The sequence below is a fragment of the Bison bison genome, unplaced genomic scaffold, assembly GCF_000754665.1.
Source record: "Bison bison bison isolate TAMUID 2011002044 unplaced genomic scaffold, Bison_UMD1.0 scf7180017864468, whole genome shotgun sequence".
NCBI lineage: Eukaryota > Metazoa > Chordata > Mammalia > Artiodactyla > Bovidae > Bison > Bison bison.
The window spans coordinates 2666540-2685930 of record NW_011495029.1 but is presented as its reverse complement, the minus strand read 5'-3'; the positions used below and the strand labels follow the sequence as shown (position 1 = coordinate 2685930).

Sequence of the window (19391 nt, the reverse complement as noted above, 5' to 3'; positions counted from 1 at the left end):
GACCTTTTCCAGTCCTGTGTCCACTGCTGAGTTTTCCCAATTTGCTGGCATATTGAGTGCAGCACTTTCACAGCATCATCTTTCAGGATTTGAAATAGCTCAACTGGAATTCCATCACCTCCACTAGCTTTGTTCGTAGTGATGCTTCCTAAGGCCCACTTGACTTCACATTCCAGGATGTCTGGTTCTAATTTGAGAAGGAGGAGTGTTAATTCTTTGTTTGGATTCACCGGTGAAGCTCTCAGCACCTAGACTTTTGTTGGGTGGTTTTAATTATTGATTCAGTCTCCTTACTAGTAATTGATACGTTTAGGTTTTCTTTTTCTTTATGAATCAATCTCGTTAGATTTTTGATGGGCATTTGTCTGTTTCTTCTGGAATGTTCAACTTTTTCATGTATAATTGTTTATACTAGTCTCTCATGATCTTATATCTCTGTGATATTCATTGTGACCTGTCTATCATTTCTCATTTATTTGAGTCCTCTCTCTGTTTTCCTTGGTGAGGCTAGCTAAATGTGTGTCCATTTTGTTTATCATTTTAAAGAGCTGGCTGTTAGTTTTTCTTTTCTTTTTTTTGTTAGTCCCTATTTCATTATCTGGTTTGATCTTTGATAAATCCTTCCCTTTACTACTAACTTTGGGCTTTGTTTTTTAATAGTTCCTTGAGGTGTAAAATTAATTTTTTTATTAGAGATCCTTATTGTTTCTAAATAACAGATATTTATTGCTGTGAAGTACCCTCTAAAAACTGCTTTTGCTGCATTCTAAGAGGTCTGGTATCCATATTTCTATTTTCATTTGTCTCAACATATTCTTTGATTTCTCTTGACTTTTTTCATCTGTTAGCTGTTCAGTAGTGAAGTGAAGTAAAAGTAGTTCAGTTGTGTCCAACTCTTTGCGACCTCATGGACTGTGTCCATGGAATTCTCCAGGCCAGAATATTGGAGTGGGTAGCCTTGAGGAGGAAATGGCAACCCACTCCAGTGTTCTTGCCTGGAGAATCCCAGGGATGGGGGAGCCTGGTGGGCTGCCGTCTCTGGGGTCGCATAGAGTCATAACGACTGAAGCGACTTAGCAGCAGGAGGAGCAGCAGCCTTTCCCTTCTCCAGGAATCTTCCCAACCCAGGTCTTCTGCGTTGCAGGTGAATTCTTTACCAGCTGAGCCACAAGGGAAGCCCAGTACAGTTGTTCAGTAGCATATTGTTTAATCTCCACAATTTGTGAATTTTCCAATTTTCTTCTTAAAATTGATTTCTAGTTTTATACCATGATCATTGGGAAAGACACTTTATATAATTTCAGTTTTTAAAAATTTATTTTTAAGACTTGTCCTGTGGCCTATCCTGAAGAATATTCCTTATGTGCTTGAGAAGAATGTGTATTCTGTTGTTTTCTATATGTGTATAGTCCACATGGAGAAGGCAGTGGCACCCCAACCCACTCCAGTACTCTTGCCTGGAAAATCCCACGGACGGAGGAGCCTGGTAGGCTGCAGTCGATGGGGTCTCGAAGAGTTGGACACGACTGAGCAACTTCACTTTCACTTTTCACTTTCATGCATTGGAGAAGGAAATGGCAACCCACTCCAGTGTTCTTGCCTGGAGAATCCCATGGACAGAGAAGCCTGGTGGGCTACAGTCCATGGGGTTGCAAAGAGTCGGACAGGACTTAAGTGACTACCACACAATACTGAACAGGAGTACCAGAAACTGACTCATTGGAAACAAGAACTATTCACATTAAATAAAAACCCAGTTGCAGGCTGCAGCTGCACATTTACAGCATGGTGAAGCACACTGTGACCAACCATGGAGAAGCTTCTGGCACTCACATCATAGGGGCACGTTTGCCACGTGAGAGTAAAACAAGGGTAGAAGGAGGGAATGAGAGGGGAGGAGGGAGTAAGAGGGGAGGAGAGAAGACTATAGCTCATTTCTGGTTCTGGAGCTGATTGGACAGCCAGTCCAGTCCCTCATAGGCCCATCCCCACTGGAGACACAGGTGGCCTGAATGTACCAATTCCTGTGGCGCAGAGTGTGCAGACCTAGCGTGTCTGTGATCTTGGCTGCATCATGGCATTGGGAAGGTCCTATTTGTTAGCAAACATGAGCAGAACAGTGTCCCTGAGCTTGTCTTCTGCTAGCATCCTCATGAGCTCCTTGTGGACCTCATTCACATGCTCTGTGTCACTGCTGTCGACCACAAAGATGAGACGTTGTGTGATTTGGAAGTAGTGGTACCACAGAGGCCAGGTCTTGTCCTGGCCCCCCATGTCCGACGCAGTGAAGCTGATGTTCTTGTATTCCACGGTCTCCACATTGAAGCCTATTAGTGGGAATGGTGGTCACCATTCAACCCAGCTTTAGTTTGTACAGGATGGTGGTCTTTCCGGCAGCATCTAGGCCCACCATGAGAACGCACATTTCTTTTTTGCCAAAAAGGCCCTTAAATAGGTTTGCAAAGATATTCCCCATGCTGTAGACTGGTAGGAGCAACACTGGCCAGAGAAACCCTCCTCGGTTGCAGGGCAGCTGCTGCTTGGAGGTGTTGGTTTCACTCACATGGGCTTCTCTTTGTGCTGGCTTTTCTTGTTGCTCAGCACAGGCTCTAGTGCGTGGGTGTCAGTTGGTGTGGCACACAGGCTTAGTAGTTGTGGCTCATGGGCTCAAGAGCACGGGCTGAGTAGTTGTGGTGCAGGGACTTAGCTTATGTGGGATCTTGCCAGGCCAGGGATAGAATCCATGTCCCCTGCATTGGCAGACGGATTCTAATCCACTGTGCCACCAGGGAAGCCCCTTGTGGCATTTTTAAAAGAGCTTCCTGCAAAGATCCACCTTGTCAACTACCAGGTAAAATAAAAGAATGTATTCTAGAGGAAATAATACCTACAGGACTGGGGAAAAAAATGCCGCCAGAAAGTGTAGAGTCTGCTCTTTCAGGGCAAGATGCAGTGAACCATGGTGTATTTGTACTGGGTGTTCTGTTCCCCTGCACAGAGGTGCCTGCTATATGTGCCTGCTATACTGCCTATCACACTCTAATGAAATACTAAAATGCTTTAGTGAGGCACTTCAGTTCAGTTCAGTTCAGTCGCTCAGTCGTGTCCAACAACTCTTTGCGACCCCATGAATCGAAGTACACCAGGCCTTCCTGTCCATCACCAACTCCCGGAGTTCACTCAGACTCACGTCCATCGAGTCAGTGATGACATCCAGCCATCTCATCCTCTGTCGTCCCCTTCTCCTCCTGCCCCCAATCCCTCCCAGCATCAGAGTTTTTTCCAATGAGTCAACTCTTCGCATCAGGTGGCCAAAGTACTGGAGTTTCAGCTTTAGCATCATTCCTTCCAAAGAAATCCCAGGGCTGATCTTCAGAATGGACTGGTTGGATCTCCTTGCAGTCCAAGGGACTCTCAAGAGTCTTCTCCAACACCACAGTTCAAAAGCATCAATTCTTCGGTGCTCAGCCTTCTTCACAGTCCAACTCTCACATCCATACATGACCACAGGAAAAACCATAGCCTTGACTAGATGAACCTTTGTTGGCAAAGTAATGTCTCTGCTTTTGAATATGCTATCTAGGTTGGTCATAACTTTCCTTCCAAGGAGTAAGTGTCTTTTAATTTCATGGCTGCAGTCACCATCTGCAGTGATTTTTGGAGCCCCCCAAAATAGTCTGACCCTGTTTCCACTGTTTCCCCATCTATTTCCCATGAAGTGATGGGACCAGATGCCATGATCTTCGTTTTCTGAATGTTGAGCTTTCATCCAACTTTTTCACTCTCCTCTTTCACCTTCATCAAGAGGCTTTTTAGTTCCTCTTCACTTTCTGCCATAAGGGTGGTGTCATCTGCATATCTGAGGTTATTGATATTTCTCCCGGCAATCTTGATTCCAGCTTGTGTTTCTTCCAGTCCAGCGTTTCTCAGGCTTCAAATAAGTACATGAAGTACAGTAAAAGTTGGTGATATTTACTCAAATGGAGATGTTTCAATATTCTCTTACATAACAAATCATGGGCCACGGACTTTAGTTTCTACCAAAATCCCCCAGTGAATCATGTGTTAAAGTCTATATTGTCTGACATAAGTATGGCCACCCCAGCTTTCTTTGGTTTCCATTTGAATGTGAATATCTCTTTCCATCCTTTCACTTTCAGTGTGTATTATGTTACATCTGAAGTGAGTCTCTTATAGGCTGTGTATAGATGGGTCCTTTTTTTTTTTTAAATGCCTCTAGGCACTCTTTTATTTGGAGAATTTAGCCCATTTAACATTTAAAGTAACTTTTTTTTCATTGAAAGTAATTTTTGATAGATAATGTACTTGTTGACATTTTGTTAATTGTTTTCTGACTTTTATCATTCCTTTTCTTTTTTCCTTTTCTTATTCTCATCCTATGTGATTTGATGATTTTTCTATAGTGGTATGTTTAGATGCCTTTTCTTTATCTTTTACATTTCTACTATAAGTTTTTGATTTGTGGTTACCAAGAAGCTTATTTAAAACTTATTTATAAGTCTGTTTTAAATTGATAATATGGTCTATTTTAAATTGATAACATCAGTATAGTGTATTCTATTCTAAAACTCTTATATAAAGCTTTGACTCCCCTCCCTTGCTAATTATTTTTAGTTCTTTTGTCTTTTACACTAGATTTACAAGTGATTAACCTACCATCTTTACATTAGATTATTCTGAATTTTACTATATATTTATTTTTATCAGTGAAATTCATACTTTGTTTCCCTGTTACTAACTCACTCCTTTTTGTTTCAACTTGCAGGAATCCCTTTAACATTTAAGGCCAGTCTAGTGGTGATGAACTCTTTCAACTTATCCTTGTCTGGAAACTCTTACCTCTTCTTCCATGATGAAAGACAGCTTTGCTGGGTAGAGATTTCTTGGTTGGCAGTTGTTTTCTTTCAGCACTTTGAATATGTTGTGCCACTCACTCCTTTCTGACCTGCAGTGTTTCTATTCAAAAATCTACTGATTTTGTGGGAGATTTTCCTTATACATAATAAGTCATTTTGTACTGCTATTTTAAAAATTCTCTCCTTGTCTTTAACTTTTGACATTTTAATTATAAATGGTTTGGGTCTCTTTCGGTTCATCTTATACAAACTCTTTGAACTTCTTGGATCTGAATGTCTCTTATCTTCCCCAGTTTAGTTGCAGTGATTATCAGCCGTTATTTTTTCAAGTTTTTTGCCCCTTTCTCTCTTTTTCTTCTGAATCTCCTATAATGTGAATGTTGGTCCACTTAATGTTGCCCTATAAGTCCCTTAAATTGTCTTTTTGCTGCTGATTAGAGTCAGACACGACTGAGCAACTTCACTTTCACTTTTCACTTTCATGCATTGGAGAAGGAAATGGCAACCCACTCCAGTATTCTTGCTTGGAGAATCCCAGGGACGGCAGAGCCTGGTGGGCTGCCATCTGTGGGGTCGCACAGAGTCGGACACGACTAAAGCAACTTAGCAGCAGCAGCAGATGAGTTCCAGTGCTCTTTGTTCAAGTTTACTGATTCTTCTGCTTCATGTAGTCTGTTGTTGAACTCTGTTTGGTACTTTCTTGTATTTTCTTTCTGTTGAAAATCTCTCTTTGTTCATCTTAGCTATTTTAGCATTTTTATGACTGTTAATTTGAACTTTATCAGCTATATCACTGATCTCCATCTCAGTAAGGCTATTTTCCTGACGTTTTATCTTGTTCTTTTGTTTGGAACATACTCCTCTGTTTCTTTGTTTTCCTTGAGTCTCTGTGGTGGTTTGGGTGCATTAGAATAAACAGCAACCTCTCCAAGTCTTGAAGAGTGGCCTTGTGTAGGAGATGCATCTTATTGTTCAACCTTGCCCTAGATCTTGGTTGTCTCTCGAACCTTTGTGATTGTCCAAATAGCCTACCTTATTCTTAGTGGGTCCCATTAGTTTAGGTTGTCTAAGATCTATCAGTATCCCTAGAGGAGGTTCTTAGTATTTAGGTTCAGCCCAGTTGGAAGCTGGAGGCTCAGGGAGCAGCTTTTGAAGTACATGCAAAAATACCTTTTTCAAGGGGAAACTGGGACATGGGTATTTTTTTCTGCTCGCTCTGCACTGTAACCTGGGAGGTTAGCCACAGTGAACCTGTACAATCCCTTCAAGAACTCTTAGTTCACTCTGCCTTGTTCTTATGAATACAAGCCCTGTTTGCTTTAAAGCTAGATGTTTTGGTGGCCTGTCTTGCAGGTGCAGCTCTTAGAAGCTGGGGCTGCCAGAAGTAGGGCCCAAACCCTTTGCTCCTCACAGAGAAGCTGAATGTTGTGAGTTCCCTCACAGCTGTGGGTCACTACCCCTGGGTGAGGTTTATGGTGAGACTGTGTCTCAGCCTCTCCAGCCTGTTTCAGTGTGGGTTTTTGTCATTTGCCTGATATGTAGGAGTTGCTCATCTAATTTTTTAGTTTCTTTCAGAGGGAATTGTTCTATCTGTGGCTGTAAATTCCGTGTGCCCATGATAGGAGGTGAGTTCAGGATCCTCCCATGTTGCTGTCTTGAATTGATATATACAACATACAGAAAGCAAAGAAGAACTAAAGAGCCTCTTGATGAAAGTGAAAGAGGAGAGTGAAAAAGTTGGGTTAAAACAAACATTCAGAAAACTAAGATCATGGCATCTGGTCCCATCACTTCATGGCAAATAAATGGGGAAATAGTGGAAACAGTGACAGACTTTATTATCTTAGGCTCCAAAATCAGTGCAGATGGTGATTGCAGCCATGAAATTAAAAGACACTCGCTCTTTGGAAGGAAAGTTATGACCAACCCAGACAGCATATTAAAAAGCAGAGACATTACTTTGCCAACAAAGGCCCGTCTAGTCAAAGCTATGGTTTTTCTAGTAGTCATGTATGGATGTGAGAGTTGGACTATAAAGAAAGCTGAGTGCTGAAGAATTGATGCTTTTGAACTGTGGTATTGGAGCAGACTCTTGAGAGTCCCTTGGACTGCAAGGAGATCCAACCAGTCCATCCTAATGGAAATCAGTCCTGAATATTCATTGGAAGGACTGATGCTGAATCTGAAAGTCCAATACTTTGGCCACCTGACATGAAGAACTGACTCTTTGGAAAAGACCTTGATGCTGGGAAAAATTGAAGGCAGGAGGAGAAGGGGACAATAGAGGATGAGATGGTTGGATGGCATCACCGACTCAATGGACATGAGTTTGAGTAAGCTCCAGGGGTTGGTGATGGACAGGGAGGCCTGGCTTGCCGCAGTCCATGGGGTTGCAAAGAGTCGGACACGACTGAGCAACTGAACTGAACTGAAAAAAAAAAAAGTTGGCAATGTTTAAAATTTGGTAGATTTGGTAGAAAAGCAGTAGCTGCAAAGGAGGAGACTAAGGTAGATAATCAGAGTAACAAAATGAGTTTGATACAGAATTTAGGAGAGACATTAAATAAGTATTTTTTGTGACATATTTAAGAAGGAAGAATAAAATGGCATAGTGGGTGATGGGGAACAACAGTCACATTGATATTGTTGAGAATCTAATTTATGAAATAGAAAAATAACTTTAGAAATTCTATTAAAAGACAAATCAAAATCATATATTATGAAATTAATTAGAGAAGAGACTTGTTGGTGAGAGCTAAGAGAGCCAAAATCCTTGTCATAGTTAATTGAGAAAGAACACTTGGAACAGAGGGACAAAGAATAATCAAACAGTAAGCCAAAGTTCCCCACATCTTCATATTTCAGTTGCTGGGCACAAATATTGAAAGGGTTGACATAACCTGGGTAAATTTCTGAAATCTAAACTTTTACAAAACCCTAGAATTCTCCCAAGTGTCAAAATAGAAGAAAGGAGGAAAAAAAGATTTCCTGAAAGGGAAAGAGACTCAGATTGGCATCATACTTTCAATCTGCATCAGTAAATAATATTAGATGACATGGAGAAACCTTTAAAATTTAGAGTTCCTGGGGGAATTAATTGTGATTATAAAATTCTGTATCCATTTCTACTATAACCATTCATCAAATGTAGTGAAGCATAAATATCTGGACAATAAGAACAAAAAAAAATTTAAAAAATTCTTTTATTTCCCATCTATGATATTGTGACATAAAATTGGAATATTACTTGAATTGCTTCCAGGTATCTGTTGTAGCTTGACTAATACTTTGTACTTTCTAGCAGAGTTGGGCACTTAAGCTAGTATAGATCACTTGCACAGAAGGACATAGTGGACAACGGGACTAGTCTGTGACCTATATCAAAGCTGTGTGTGGCTGTACCAAATATCTGCTTAAGGTATGGGAGGGAGGTGGAAATGTAACTTCTTTAATTTCCTCATCAGTATAAAATCATGTGCCACATTTGAAAGATTAAAAAATTGTTTCAAAATACTGAAAACATCAAAAAGGTACAAAGAATATTAGGACACCATTGTGTCTACTTCCAGTTAAATAAATAAAATATTAACTACCCAGATGAATGTTCATTTTTCCCACAGAGACATAAACAGTTTTTTGTATTTGGGGATTCTGGGAGGATGACAGCAATGGTAGAATAGTTTCTTAATCTTGTATGACTTTACCATAAAAACAGAACATATAGGAAAATCCCAGATCCATGAACATTGATGAGAAAATTAGTTGACCTTGTTTCTCTCTACAAACCCTCACATGCTAGTGGTTTGGGAGTAGACCACTAAAAGCTCCAAGACCTGTGTATTAATTTCTACTTAAGAAGAAGAAGGAAGCCATGGAATATCAAATGAATGTGAGAATCAAAAAATAGCCAATCACTGGAAAGTCTGGAGGACCTTTTAAGAATACCAGCTGAAACTGGGAGGTGTTTTGCACACACTGACAGAACAAATTAACAGTATTAAAAATAAATAATAATTACAAAGTGAAATCAATAAAATACAGATTTGATGCAAAAAATCAATGTCATAGTCAACTGGGAAATTTGGTCAGAAAAAAGAACATAAAGGTAAAATATTAGAAAGAAATGAACAGTTTAAGTAGCTACATTAAGATTTTTAGTTGGAGTTTCAATGTCAGACTCTCAAAAATTAATAGAATGAATATACAGAGAAGTAGAAGGATATAGTAGACCTGAAAATCATGGTGAACCAATTCAACATAATAAAGATTTATATAGTTTTGTCACAACGCAAATTCCTATTCACCTTCCCATAGACTGTAAACTAGGAGACACTGAAACATATCCAGGAACGTAAAACAAGGTGCAAAAATTTTGTGGTCTAAAGGTATTGAATAGAGATAGTGAAGGACAGGGAAGCCTGGTGTGCTGCTTCCATGGGGTCACAGAGTCAGAAATGACTTAGTGACTAAACAACAAAGGTATTGAGATCATACAGAGTCTGTTCCCTTATCATTGTGGCATTATGTTAGAGATCAGTATCAAAAGATAGTTGAAAATGACACACACATTTTCAAGTGCAATGTGACATTTACCAGGAGAGATTTTTGACTTAGTCGTCGAAAACCATCACATTTTAAATTGGACCCACTTTATACACTCAACATTACTGTTCTCCATCATAGGGGACCTTTCTGGACAACTGGAATGGGCCCTTAACATTTTCTTACTTTTGATTGGATTTGGAAATGGGGAGCCTCGACAGGACTTGGGAAAAGGAGGGGACTAAAGTCTGGGTATATTCTCCCCTGACTCGACTTCCTATGTGTAGGTGTTGGCTCTCCCTGAAAATCCTCATCCTTCTCTTGGAGCTTGTGGGTGGTAGGAGCTGCTGTGTTGCTACTAGCCTGGGTTATTCCACTATCTCTTGTGATCCCCCTCATCTAAAACTTTGTAAATAGTCTGCTTGTAAATAAACTGTCCTTAAATTAATCTAACTTGAGTGGGCCATCTGTTTCCTAAAAACCCTTTCTGATACAGTAGATGAGCTTAGGGTTTTTGCCTTTGTAGAGAATAAGAAATTAGAAGATGTACTGGTTTTGATTAAGAAAAAATACAGTACAGAAAAATACTGTTACAGAAAAACATATGAATTGCCAAGTTGAAAAAATAGCAATTTTTTCAAATTTATGTATTATATAAAAATGTATAATAGAGACAATGGAGATAATTTATTGTTCATTAGTATTGTGTTGGTTAAATTTCCTCAGTGAGATCATTATAGTGTGATTATATAGAAGAATGCTGTTTTCTTAGAGCTATGCCACAATATTTAGGGATGAAATGTCAAGACATATTAACTAACACAAAAGAGACAGCAAAAGAAAAAAGTATGTGCATGTGTAAGAAGAGATATAAAGCAAATATGTCAAAATGTTAATAATTGGTTAAGATATAGGGTATCTTTGTTAAGATATATGAGTATTCACTGTTAACTATTCTTCCAACTCTTCTGGCTTTGAAATTTTCAAAATAAAAAGTTAAGGGAAATTATTCAACATAACAAAAGATATATACTTATATGGGTAAAGATCTTTAATGAGAAACATAATATACCAACATTTGAACAAGCAGATCACCAAAGGAGATACACAAAAGGTCCTTAAAGAAAGTGATACTTGACTGAATAATAAATAAATGCAAATATAAATAAACTGTCAGTGTTTATCCAAAAAAAGTAGTTAAGATTCAAAAAAGTGGTAATGCCCAGTGTTGATGTGGATGTAGCAGATTGAATATGAAGCACAGCGTGGTGCCTCCTATCTTGTAGTGTGTAGTCAGTCTGGCAGTATCTGTGGAAGTATAAAATCTGTATGTTCTTTAATCACAGCAGTTTCACTTAATGAGCTAAATAAATAAGTCTAAGGAAAGAATAAGTGAGTATGGTTGTATGTACAAATCATGTTCATTGCAACATTGTAGCAAGGCCCATTTACATGTCCATCAGTTAGAGTTTGGTTTTACATGCAGAATACTATTTAACTGTTAAGCACAGAAGTTAATATATTGATATGGAATGATATCCCTGATTGTTACAATAAAAATAAAAGTGAGTTAGAGAAAAATACACATAATACTACCTCATTTAGAGTAAAATATCTCCATGTTATGGGCATAATTTATGTATACCAATATTATATGGGTTTTGAAAATACTTTATATATACACACATACACACACACACACACACATATATATATATATATATACACACCAATATTATATGGTTGGGAGAGTATCAGAAAAGGTAGGAAAATTATGGGCAAGTGGAACTTTTATATTCTTCTTTTTTGAATTACAGATTTTATTTTGTACTAGCATTTATATTCTTTTTGTACCTTTCTATTTTAAAGAAATAAAGATCATGTAATCGAAAATACAACTAATTTTATTTCATTTTAAAAGACTTTGCAATAATTTTTAAAAATTATATAGTATAGTCTTACTGAGTTGCAAAAAAAATCTGTTAAGAAACTCATTTTGCTCTTGTGTATTCCATTTTCAGAGCAGTGGAAAGAGCTCAGTGCTAGAAAGCCTAGTGGGGAGGGACCTGCTTCCCAGAGGCACTGGTATTGTCACCCGGAGACCTCTCATTCTGCAGCTAGTCCATGTTTCACCTGAAGATAAACGAAAAACAACAGGAGAAGAAAATGGTAAATTTTAGAATTGGAATAAAAATTATTTAAAATTCCTTCATTTTTGGTCAATCTTAAAAAGATATGAGTTAATTAGAAATTAGTGGCTATAGCGAAGTCAGAAGTCCTGTAAAGAAAGTGATATATGTCTTTTCTCATGTAAAAAGGGAGTAATTTTCTTCTTTGTTTTTGAGGACTATGAGTCAACTTTTTTGAAAGAATCTCTTTGGTAATGTAGTTCAGTAAACCTGTTAACACTATTTAGTGGAGGATCTAGTGAGATACTTAGTAAACAGAATCAATTATTTTGAAAAGTTTTTGTATCTTTTGGAATGTTTTAAACTTTTTTCCTAGTGTTTAAAGCAATGTTTTTTTCACTTTGTTTCAGAATTTAAATATTTTAGATTCTAGTTTATTTTAGATTATTTAAGTTTATTTTAGTTTATTTAAGATTTTATTTAAATAAAATAATTCAGCTTTTCAGCATAACAGTGCTATCTCACCTTCACTTTTCTGTCTCGCCATGTGCCTGTGAATTTTGAATCTTTGGCCCTTCGATCCAAGATAAATATTATTTGTAGAAATAATTTTTTGAAAAAAAAATTATTATTATTTTTGCCACACTGCACAGCATGTGCAATCTTATTTAGTTCCCTGACTAGGGATCCAACCTGTGTCCCCTACAGTGGAAGCATGGAGTCTTTTTAACCACTGGACTGCCAAGAAAGTTCCTAATTATTATTATTATTTTTACTATGCTTATTTTGCTAAGACTTACATATAGCACGTATTACTTTGGTTCTTTAGATTCCTCCCTCACCCAAATAGTAAATGTGGAGTATCAGGATTAGAAGACATGCATCATCCTTTCTTCTTTGGTTACACTGAAAATATTTTAAGAAATGCTCTCTTTATCAACATATTTGAGTTTGTTTATTAAATATGTACCCTATTATATACTGTACATTTACATTAGTAAAGTTTGGAATGTTTGATGAGAGTAATATATTTGATCTTCAGTGTTTGGCTCAGACTCTGTCTTATTTGTGCATTAGTTGTGTCATGTCCAACTCTTTGTGACCCCATGGACTGTAGCCCACCAGGCTCCTCTGTCTGTGGAATTCTCCAGGCAAGAATACTGAAGTGGGTTGCCATTCCCTTCTCCAGGGAATCTTCCCAACCCAGGGGTTGAACCCTTATCTCTCATATTGTGGGAAGCTTCTTCTACTGTCTGAGCCATCAGGGAAGCCATCTGTCTTACTTAGAAAAGCCTGTAGAATGTTCTAGTTATTAAATAACATTTGCAGCAGAGTAACACGATTGTTTCTCATTCTGCCAGAGATCTGTTTTAAATGCAGTTTCATTGCTGCTGCTGCTGCCGCTAAGTTGGTTCAGTTGTGTCCGACTCTGTGCGACCCCATAGATGGCAGCCCACCAGGCTCCTCTGTCCCTGGAGTTTTCCAGGCAAGAATACTGGAGTGGGTTGCCATGTCCTTTTCCAGCAGTTTCATTAGTTTGATGCAGTGAAGTTACTTTAATTTCTGCATCTGATCATTTCCTTCACTTTCTGGGTGGTGATAGCTTGATTTTTATTTTAAAGGGATTTTAAAAAAGACATGTCATGAGCATCTACAAGGACTATAGAAAGTTAATCACTAAAGCAGATTAATGAAGTTGTAGATGTTACAAGCAATATTTTTGGATAGGATGTCAGAGGATATGTAAAAGTCATTTGATTATATTAGCTAGCTTCTTGGTATGTTACTTATCATTTTGCATTTCTGTAATATTTCTTTATTATTGAAATTCTGAATCTTGAATTTAATCATTTTGGGCTAATTTGTGGTCCAATTTCAAATGTATAGAATAATTATTCAAAAATTTCAATCTTGTTAATATCATCAAATTTACCAAATACCTTAAACTAAAACTTCAAGAAACTGTATGATGATGTCTGTTTCTTTCAACTCTTAATTTTCTTCAGTCACCTTGGAGAGGGCAGATGATATCTTTTCTCTCAGAGTACGTGGGCAGTATTTCTAGAAAGGGTGTACATTTCACAACTGTAGAGGTGTCGGTTCTTGTTATCTGTCTGTATTGTTCACTTTGTTTTGTTGACGTCTCTTATTGGTGGTGGTGGGTCAGTAAATCTGCATGTCTTTACCTATATATATATATATTTTCCCCCTCAAGCTTAATGCTTATTTTTTATATTAAAAAACATAATACTTAAAATGACAACTTAGCCACCCAGAACACAAAATAGATTCTGTAAATTTTGAGTACTAAATATCATGTATCTTGTTAATAGGATAGTTCTTTAACTTATCATTAAAGCCTGTTTATCCTCGGGATAAACAATTCTACCTTAACACAAATCACTCTATTCTAGAGGAAATTAGAAACAATGAAGCAAGAGATAGCCAGAAAAGTATGAACTTTTGCCAGTTGGCAGCCTGGCAACCATAGAGGAGAAAGGGGAGGAAAACAGGAGAATTTCAAAAAAGAAAAAATTAGTCTCTAACCATTTCGTATAGGGATTTGTAGTCTATACATAAATGGCTTTATTATGTAACGAAGACCAAAGTTACCATTGATAGGTAAGTTTAAGAGCAGTGGATTCTAACATAACATGGATAGGTCCATCAAAACTGGCTAAACTCTTATAAAATATTTACATATTTACCATGTATAATTTAATTATCAGGAAAATTTATTTAACATGAGCTCATTCTGCCAACTACATAATATAATTTAGGTGTCAGTATATAGATTTATAGTATTTCTCATCTTGCTCCCCACTTCTGCCAATGTAAAAGAATTTTCTGATAAAATCTTATTAAAAACAAAAACTGTTTTCAAGTGGTTTAATTTGAACTTCATGAATACCTTTCATATATGTCCTCAGATCTCCTTTTAGACTAAATCCAAAGGTGGCATGCTGACTGAATACCAAAACTATTGTTAAATTTATTATATATTTCAAAAAAAATAAACCCCTATTAAATTCAGTCTTAGCAATTAGGGTAAAAACTTTCAAGGTTTTATTACTTTCAAGATGTATTTGATATATTTTGTAGTTTTTTTTTTATTAGGTAATTTATCTTTTCCTGTAGTTATCAGATAGCAAATTTCTGAATAGTAAATTAGTTTCAATCCACTTATATTAGAATTAGAAACCAGAGGTGATAAAATTAATGTAGTGGAAAATAAAAATAAATTATGACACTCAATATACTTCATTTATGCCATTTAAAATATATACATCCCTCTAATTATAACTAATTGCAATGGAAAATTTACAGTTGTAAATTTGGAATAACTGAATGCATTTGGAATGTGCATTTGAAATGTGTTCAGGTTCTTGCACATTTGATTTTTTAGAAAGGTTTGAAATATTAGGGATAAGCACTAAACTTCTCACTCTGTGCTATTTCTCTTTGACTACAGACCCTGCTACATGGAAAAACTCAAGACACCTTTCTAAAGGTTTCCTTTATCCATTTGTTTTTGGCCCTTCTTTTCCTATTATGCCTGCATGTGTGCTTTTGTACTCGTACAGGCTGTGTGCATTTTTTTCCTTCCATTTTTATTTGCTTATCCACATTGACTGATTGCAGGTGTTAGTGGTTCTTGTTACTTTTTGGCATTGCATCACAATGCAGGCTTTTTTTGGTGAATGTAATTTATTTTATTTTTATTTTAAAAAACATGCTTGTGAAGCCAGACCTCTTCTATATGATAATGTAAATTTAAAAAAAAACCCTTTGGTATATAGTACTTGCCTCTGAGTTCTGTTCACTTAGATTATTCCAATCCTCCAATGAGACTTCTTGGAAGAAGGTACTAAGCTTCAAGTAGGTGAGCGTTTTATGTGCAAAAAGGATCCAGTTTTGTTACCGTTATCCACCAAAGAAACTGCTCCACCTTTTCCTCTGTATTATTTGAATATCTTACAGTCATTTTTATTTTGATAACAGGTGGCTGATATGTGTTAATCATTAAGACATTTAAAACTGTGAATTTGACAAAAGCAGAATAGCTATGCTTGGAGAAGGCGAAGTTAATTTTTCTACATTCTAGCTTGTCTGGAAAAATTAGAGCAAAACTTGCTTTCCACGTCTTAGGCCACTCAAAATAGTACCTAAAATGAATAATTTTTTCCTTTTTTCAGCAAGTGCAAGAGGAACAGACCTATTATTGGAAACCACTGGCGAGTAGCAATTCCATACAGTATACATGCCAGGTTCCCCCAGCCTCCCACCCCTTGCCATTTCACTTCTTTCCTACCTTCAATTCCAAGGCAAAACATAATCTTGTTCCTAGAGGAAAAAATCACCTTGAAAATGCATACAGAATACCTTCATGCTACTGAGAGCACTTTAAAGTAACAGCAAATTGTGACTTTATGGGTTGCCAACAGTAAACTGAATTAAAATGAAAAATGAGAAAACAGAACAAAAAGTTAGCTATTTTGTTGACATATTGCAAATTTTTACCTTGAGTTATGTGTGTAAGTCTACAATATATGCTTTTTGCATTATTATTCAGTATGATTCACAAGTGTTCTTTTAGCCACTAGCTTGAGTATTTTCATCAGATAAAATTGCTTTTATATGTAAGATATTTAAAAATAAAGTATACAGTATATGTATGGCTGAGTCCCTTTTCTCTTTACCTGAAACATCACAACATTGTTAACCGGCTGTACTCTAATACAAAATAAAAAGTTCAAAAGAAAAAACGACAAGTCCCAGATTGGATGAAAATGAATAATTAAATATAATCTAATACTTAATTGGCCATTGCTCTAAATTATACTAAATACAGAACCAGGGACTATTGAACTACATATGAAGGATTCTTGGAAGGAACAATTTTAACTAAACACATGGTGGATTAGAAGGAGTTATTCACTTTATATAATTGTAGTGATTCATTTAATATATAGTTAAGGTCTTTTTAAAATACCCATTATATCTACTTGCTCAAATACAAAGTTTTAGATACCAAAAAAAAAATACATATTTTATTATAATATGAGGAGAGGTGAACAGTTTTATTAGTTAAAATCTAGATTTCAAATATAAGTTAGCTTATAGTTAGTGGCAAAGTAGGAACAAATAATATTGTACTGTCTTTTTGAATTCCTAATTTCCATAGTTTTCAATAAGTGAAGTTTCTCTTTTTCCAGGGGTTGAAGCAGAAGAATGGGGTAAATTTCTTCACACCAAAAATAAGGTAATCATACAAAAATATGTTGAAGAAGTAACATGTTGAAAACTTTTTTTTTTTGGTACAGGTAACTGATAATTTAGTTTTCTTATGATTGGCAATGTAGCACTGTTATCTTGAAGCAGTTGTTCTTATAAAATAAAACTTATCTTAGTAACATTTCTAACCATAGTAGTTTATTTAGAAAACATTTTAAATTGAGCCTTATTCTCTCTAATTTGGAGACTCTTAACTGTTGTAGGCTCAAGCAGCTTTGAAAACTCATATAAACTGACTCTCTGGCTCAGAATGATGTTTGTGTATATTAGAATTTGTTTATTAATTCTCTGAAGCAGATCCATAGACATCTGTGAAATTTATCAAAGCCCTCTTAGGAACTTTTTAAATCTTATTTTGAATACTTTTTTTTGTTTCAATAATTTTTAGCTTTACACAGATTTTGATGAAATTCGACAAGAAATTGAAAATGAAACAGAAAGGATTTCAGGAAATAATAAGGTAGGCATCTTTTTAGAGCTGAAAAGTATAACCGTCAGTAAATTTATCATTAAGAGTATTCTGGTCTTTTAAACTAATGGAGTATTTTCTCAAATATATAAAAACTTCATATAAAACCACTTTTGTTTCTTAGAGCTTTCATATACAAACAGGTATTTCATTTAGATGTTTATTCTTGATCTTGTATATATCACTTTATTATATAGCTTTTCTATTTAATACTTCTTACAGTGTTATTTTTTTCCAGTGAATTGATTGTACTGTAACTCAAGAAGCAATATATAACTTACAAGATACATTTATTTTGAAGAGCTCTTTTTCTTACCTGAGTAAATTGAGATTTACTTATGAAAGCAAAGAGAGGCAAAGCAAGGTGGTTTTTTTCTTTTTTCAGTGAAAATGAAAAGTAATGTTAACAACTGAATTGTTTTCTAAGATTCTGAGAATTTAAATTAGAGGTCTCAGATACCATTATATGGTAAAGGAGGCATATTTAAAGGAGGTACTGTCACCGCCTTCTTTAAATGCTACTATTTTCTGTGTCTTCTTTCTTTATTCTTACTACCTTTCTGTTCCCTTCCCTTTGTGTTGTTACCTCCATTCTTGAATGGATACATTTAATTGCACAACTGGGCCTTAGCTGAGTACTGATATTTAAAAAAATATATTTATTGAATCCTTTTATCTGCTGGGTACTGTGTTGGAAAGGTTTTCCTGACCCAAAGGCATTTTTGGAGCCATGTTAATTTCTTTATGCCTATTCAAAATATTTGTCTCTGTTAGAGTGATTGACTAAGATTTATTATTGAACTCTGGGTAGGTCACCTTTTAGTTACTGCTGCCCTATTTCCCTGATTGGGATTACTTGTTACTTATGTCTCACTCTGAATTCAAGAACCTCATAAATTTGGAAGTGATACATTGTTCTTTTGTTCAGCACTGAGTCTATTAAACATATTTAAGAAATGTTATCTGCTGAGAATCAGGAGAAAAGAATGTGAAATAACAGGTAATAAATTGTGTATATTAATAGTATAAGGTTGGATAGGATTATAACCTATGGCAGGCTGCCTTATTTTCTGTATGTTTCATTAGGTTTTGATTATTGAAATGTTTTAGAGATTATGGGTTAACATTTAAAAGCATCTAATGTATAATACTTGAAATGAGGTTTTACTTTAGCATTTTTATTTCATTGACATTTTAATGTGATTTTAATATAATATTTTAAAATTTATTTTTAGGGAGTAAGCCCTGAACCAATTCATCTTAAGATTTTTTCACCCAATGTTGTCAATCTGACACTTGTGGATTTGCCAGGAATGACCAAGGTAAAACTAGTTGTTACTCATTGTGGATGTGGTCATGTTTGTTTTTACTTGAACAAACAACATAGTTTTTCCTTAACCTCATATGGAATGATCAGCCTTTTTTTTTTTTTCAATTATCTTGATCTTTTAGCAACATTTGACATAGTAGAGCCCTACTTTCTCCTTGAAACACTTTTCTTTACTCAGCTTCCAGGACACCACACTCTAGAGGATTATTTCTGATCTTACCAGCCACTCCTTCTCAGTCTCTTTTGCTGATTACTTATCTTCTCAATGTCTAAACAGTGAGTATCCCATAGCTCAATTTTTGGACCTCTTGTCAAGGGGGTACACTTAACCTCTTGATTTCATCCAGTCTTATGACTTATAAATATGAGTATCTGTATGCTGACAACATTCAGATATTTCCAGACTTATATATTCATCTTGTATGTCGACTTGACATATACACGTCCAACTTAAACCATGATGTGTCTAATACCAAATGCCTGATGTGTCCCTCAACCTGACTTGGTCTTTCTATAGTCTCCCCATCTCAATAAATGGCAACTCTGTTGTACCAGTTGCTTAGCCAAAAAGTTTGTAGTCATCTTTGACATTTCTTATCCTACACCCTACTTTCCATTCAGTTCAGTTCAGTCGCTCAGTCGTGTCCAACTCTTTGCGACCCCATGAATCACAGCACACCAGGCCTCCCTGTCCATCACCAGCTCCCGGAGTTCACCCAGACTCATGTCCTTCGAGTCAGTGATGCCAC

General features: G+C 36.2%; 1 protein-coding gene and 1 pseudogene across 1 annotated transcript in view; one reads left to right on the top strand and one right to left on the bottom strand.

Annotated features, from left to right (window-relative positions):
- Positions 1-1843: 1843 nt before the first annotated feature.
- Positions 1844-3132, bottom strand: LOC105003422 (annotated as a pseudogene).
- Positions 3133-9623: 6491 nt separating this feature from the next.
- Positions 9624-19391, top strand: part of LOC105003455 (dynamin-1-like protein) — an 18347-nt gene continuing 8579 nt past the window's right edge. Inside the window, exons 1-5 of the mRNA XM_010860628.1 lie at positions 9624-9671; positions 11441-11588; positions 16765-16811; positions 17232-17303; positions 18548-18634. Coding sequence (XP_010858930.1) covers positions 9624-9671; positions 11441-11588; positions 16765-16811; positions 17232-17303; positions 18548-18634 — 402 coding nt within the window. The remainder of the gene's footprint in view (positions 9672-11440; positions 11589-16764; positions 16812-17231; positions 17304-18547; positions 18635-19391) is intronic.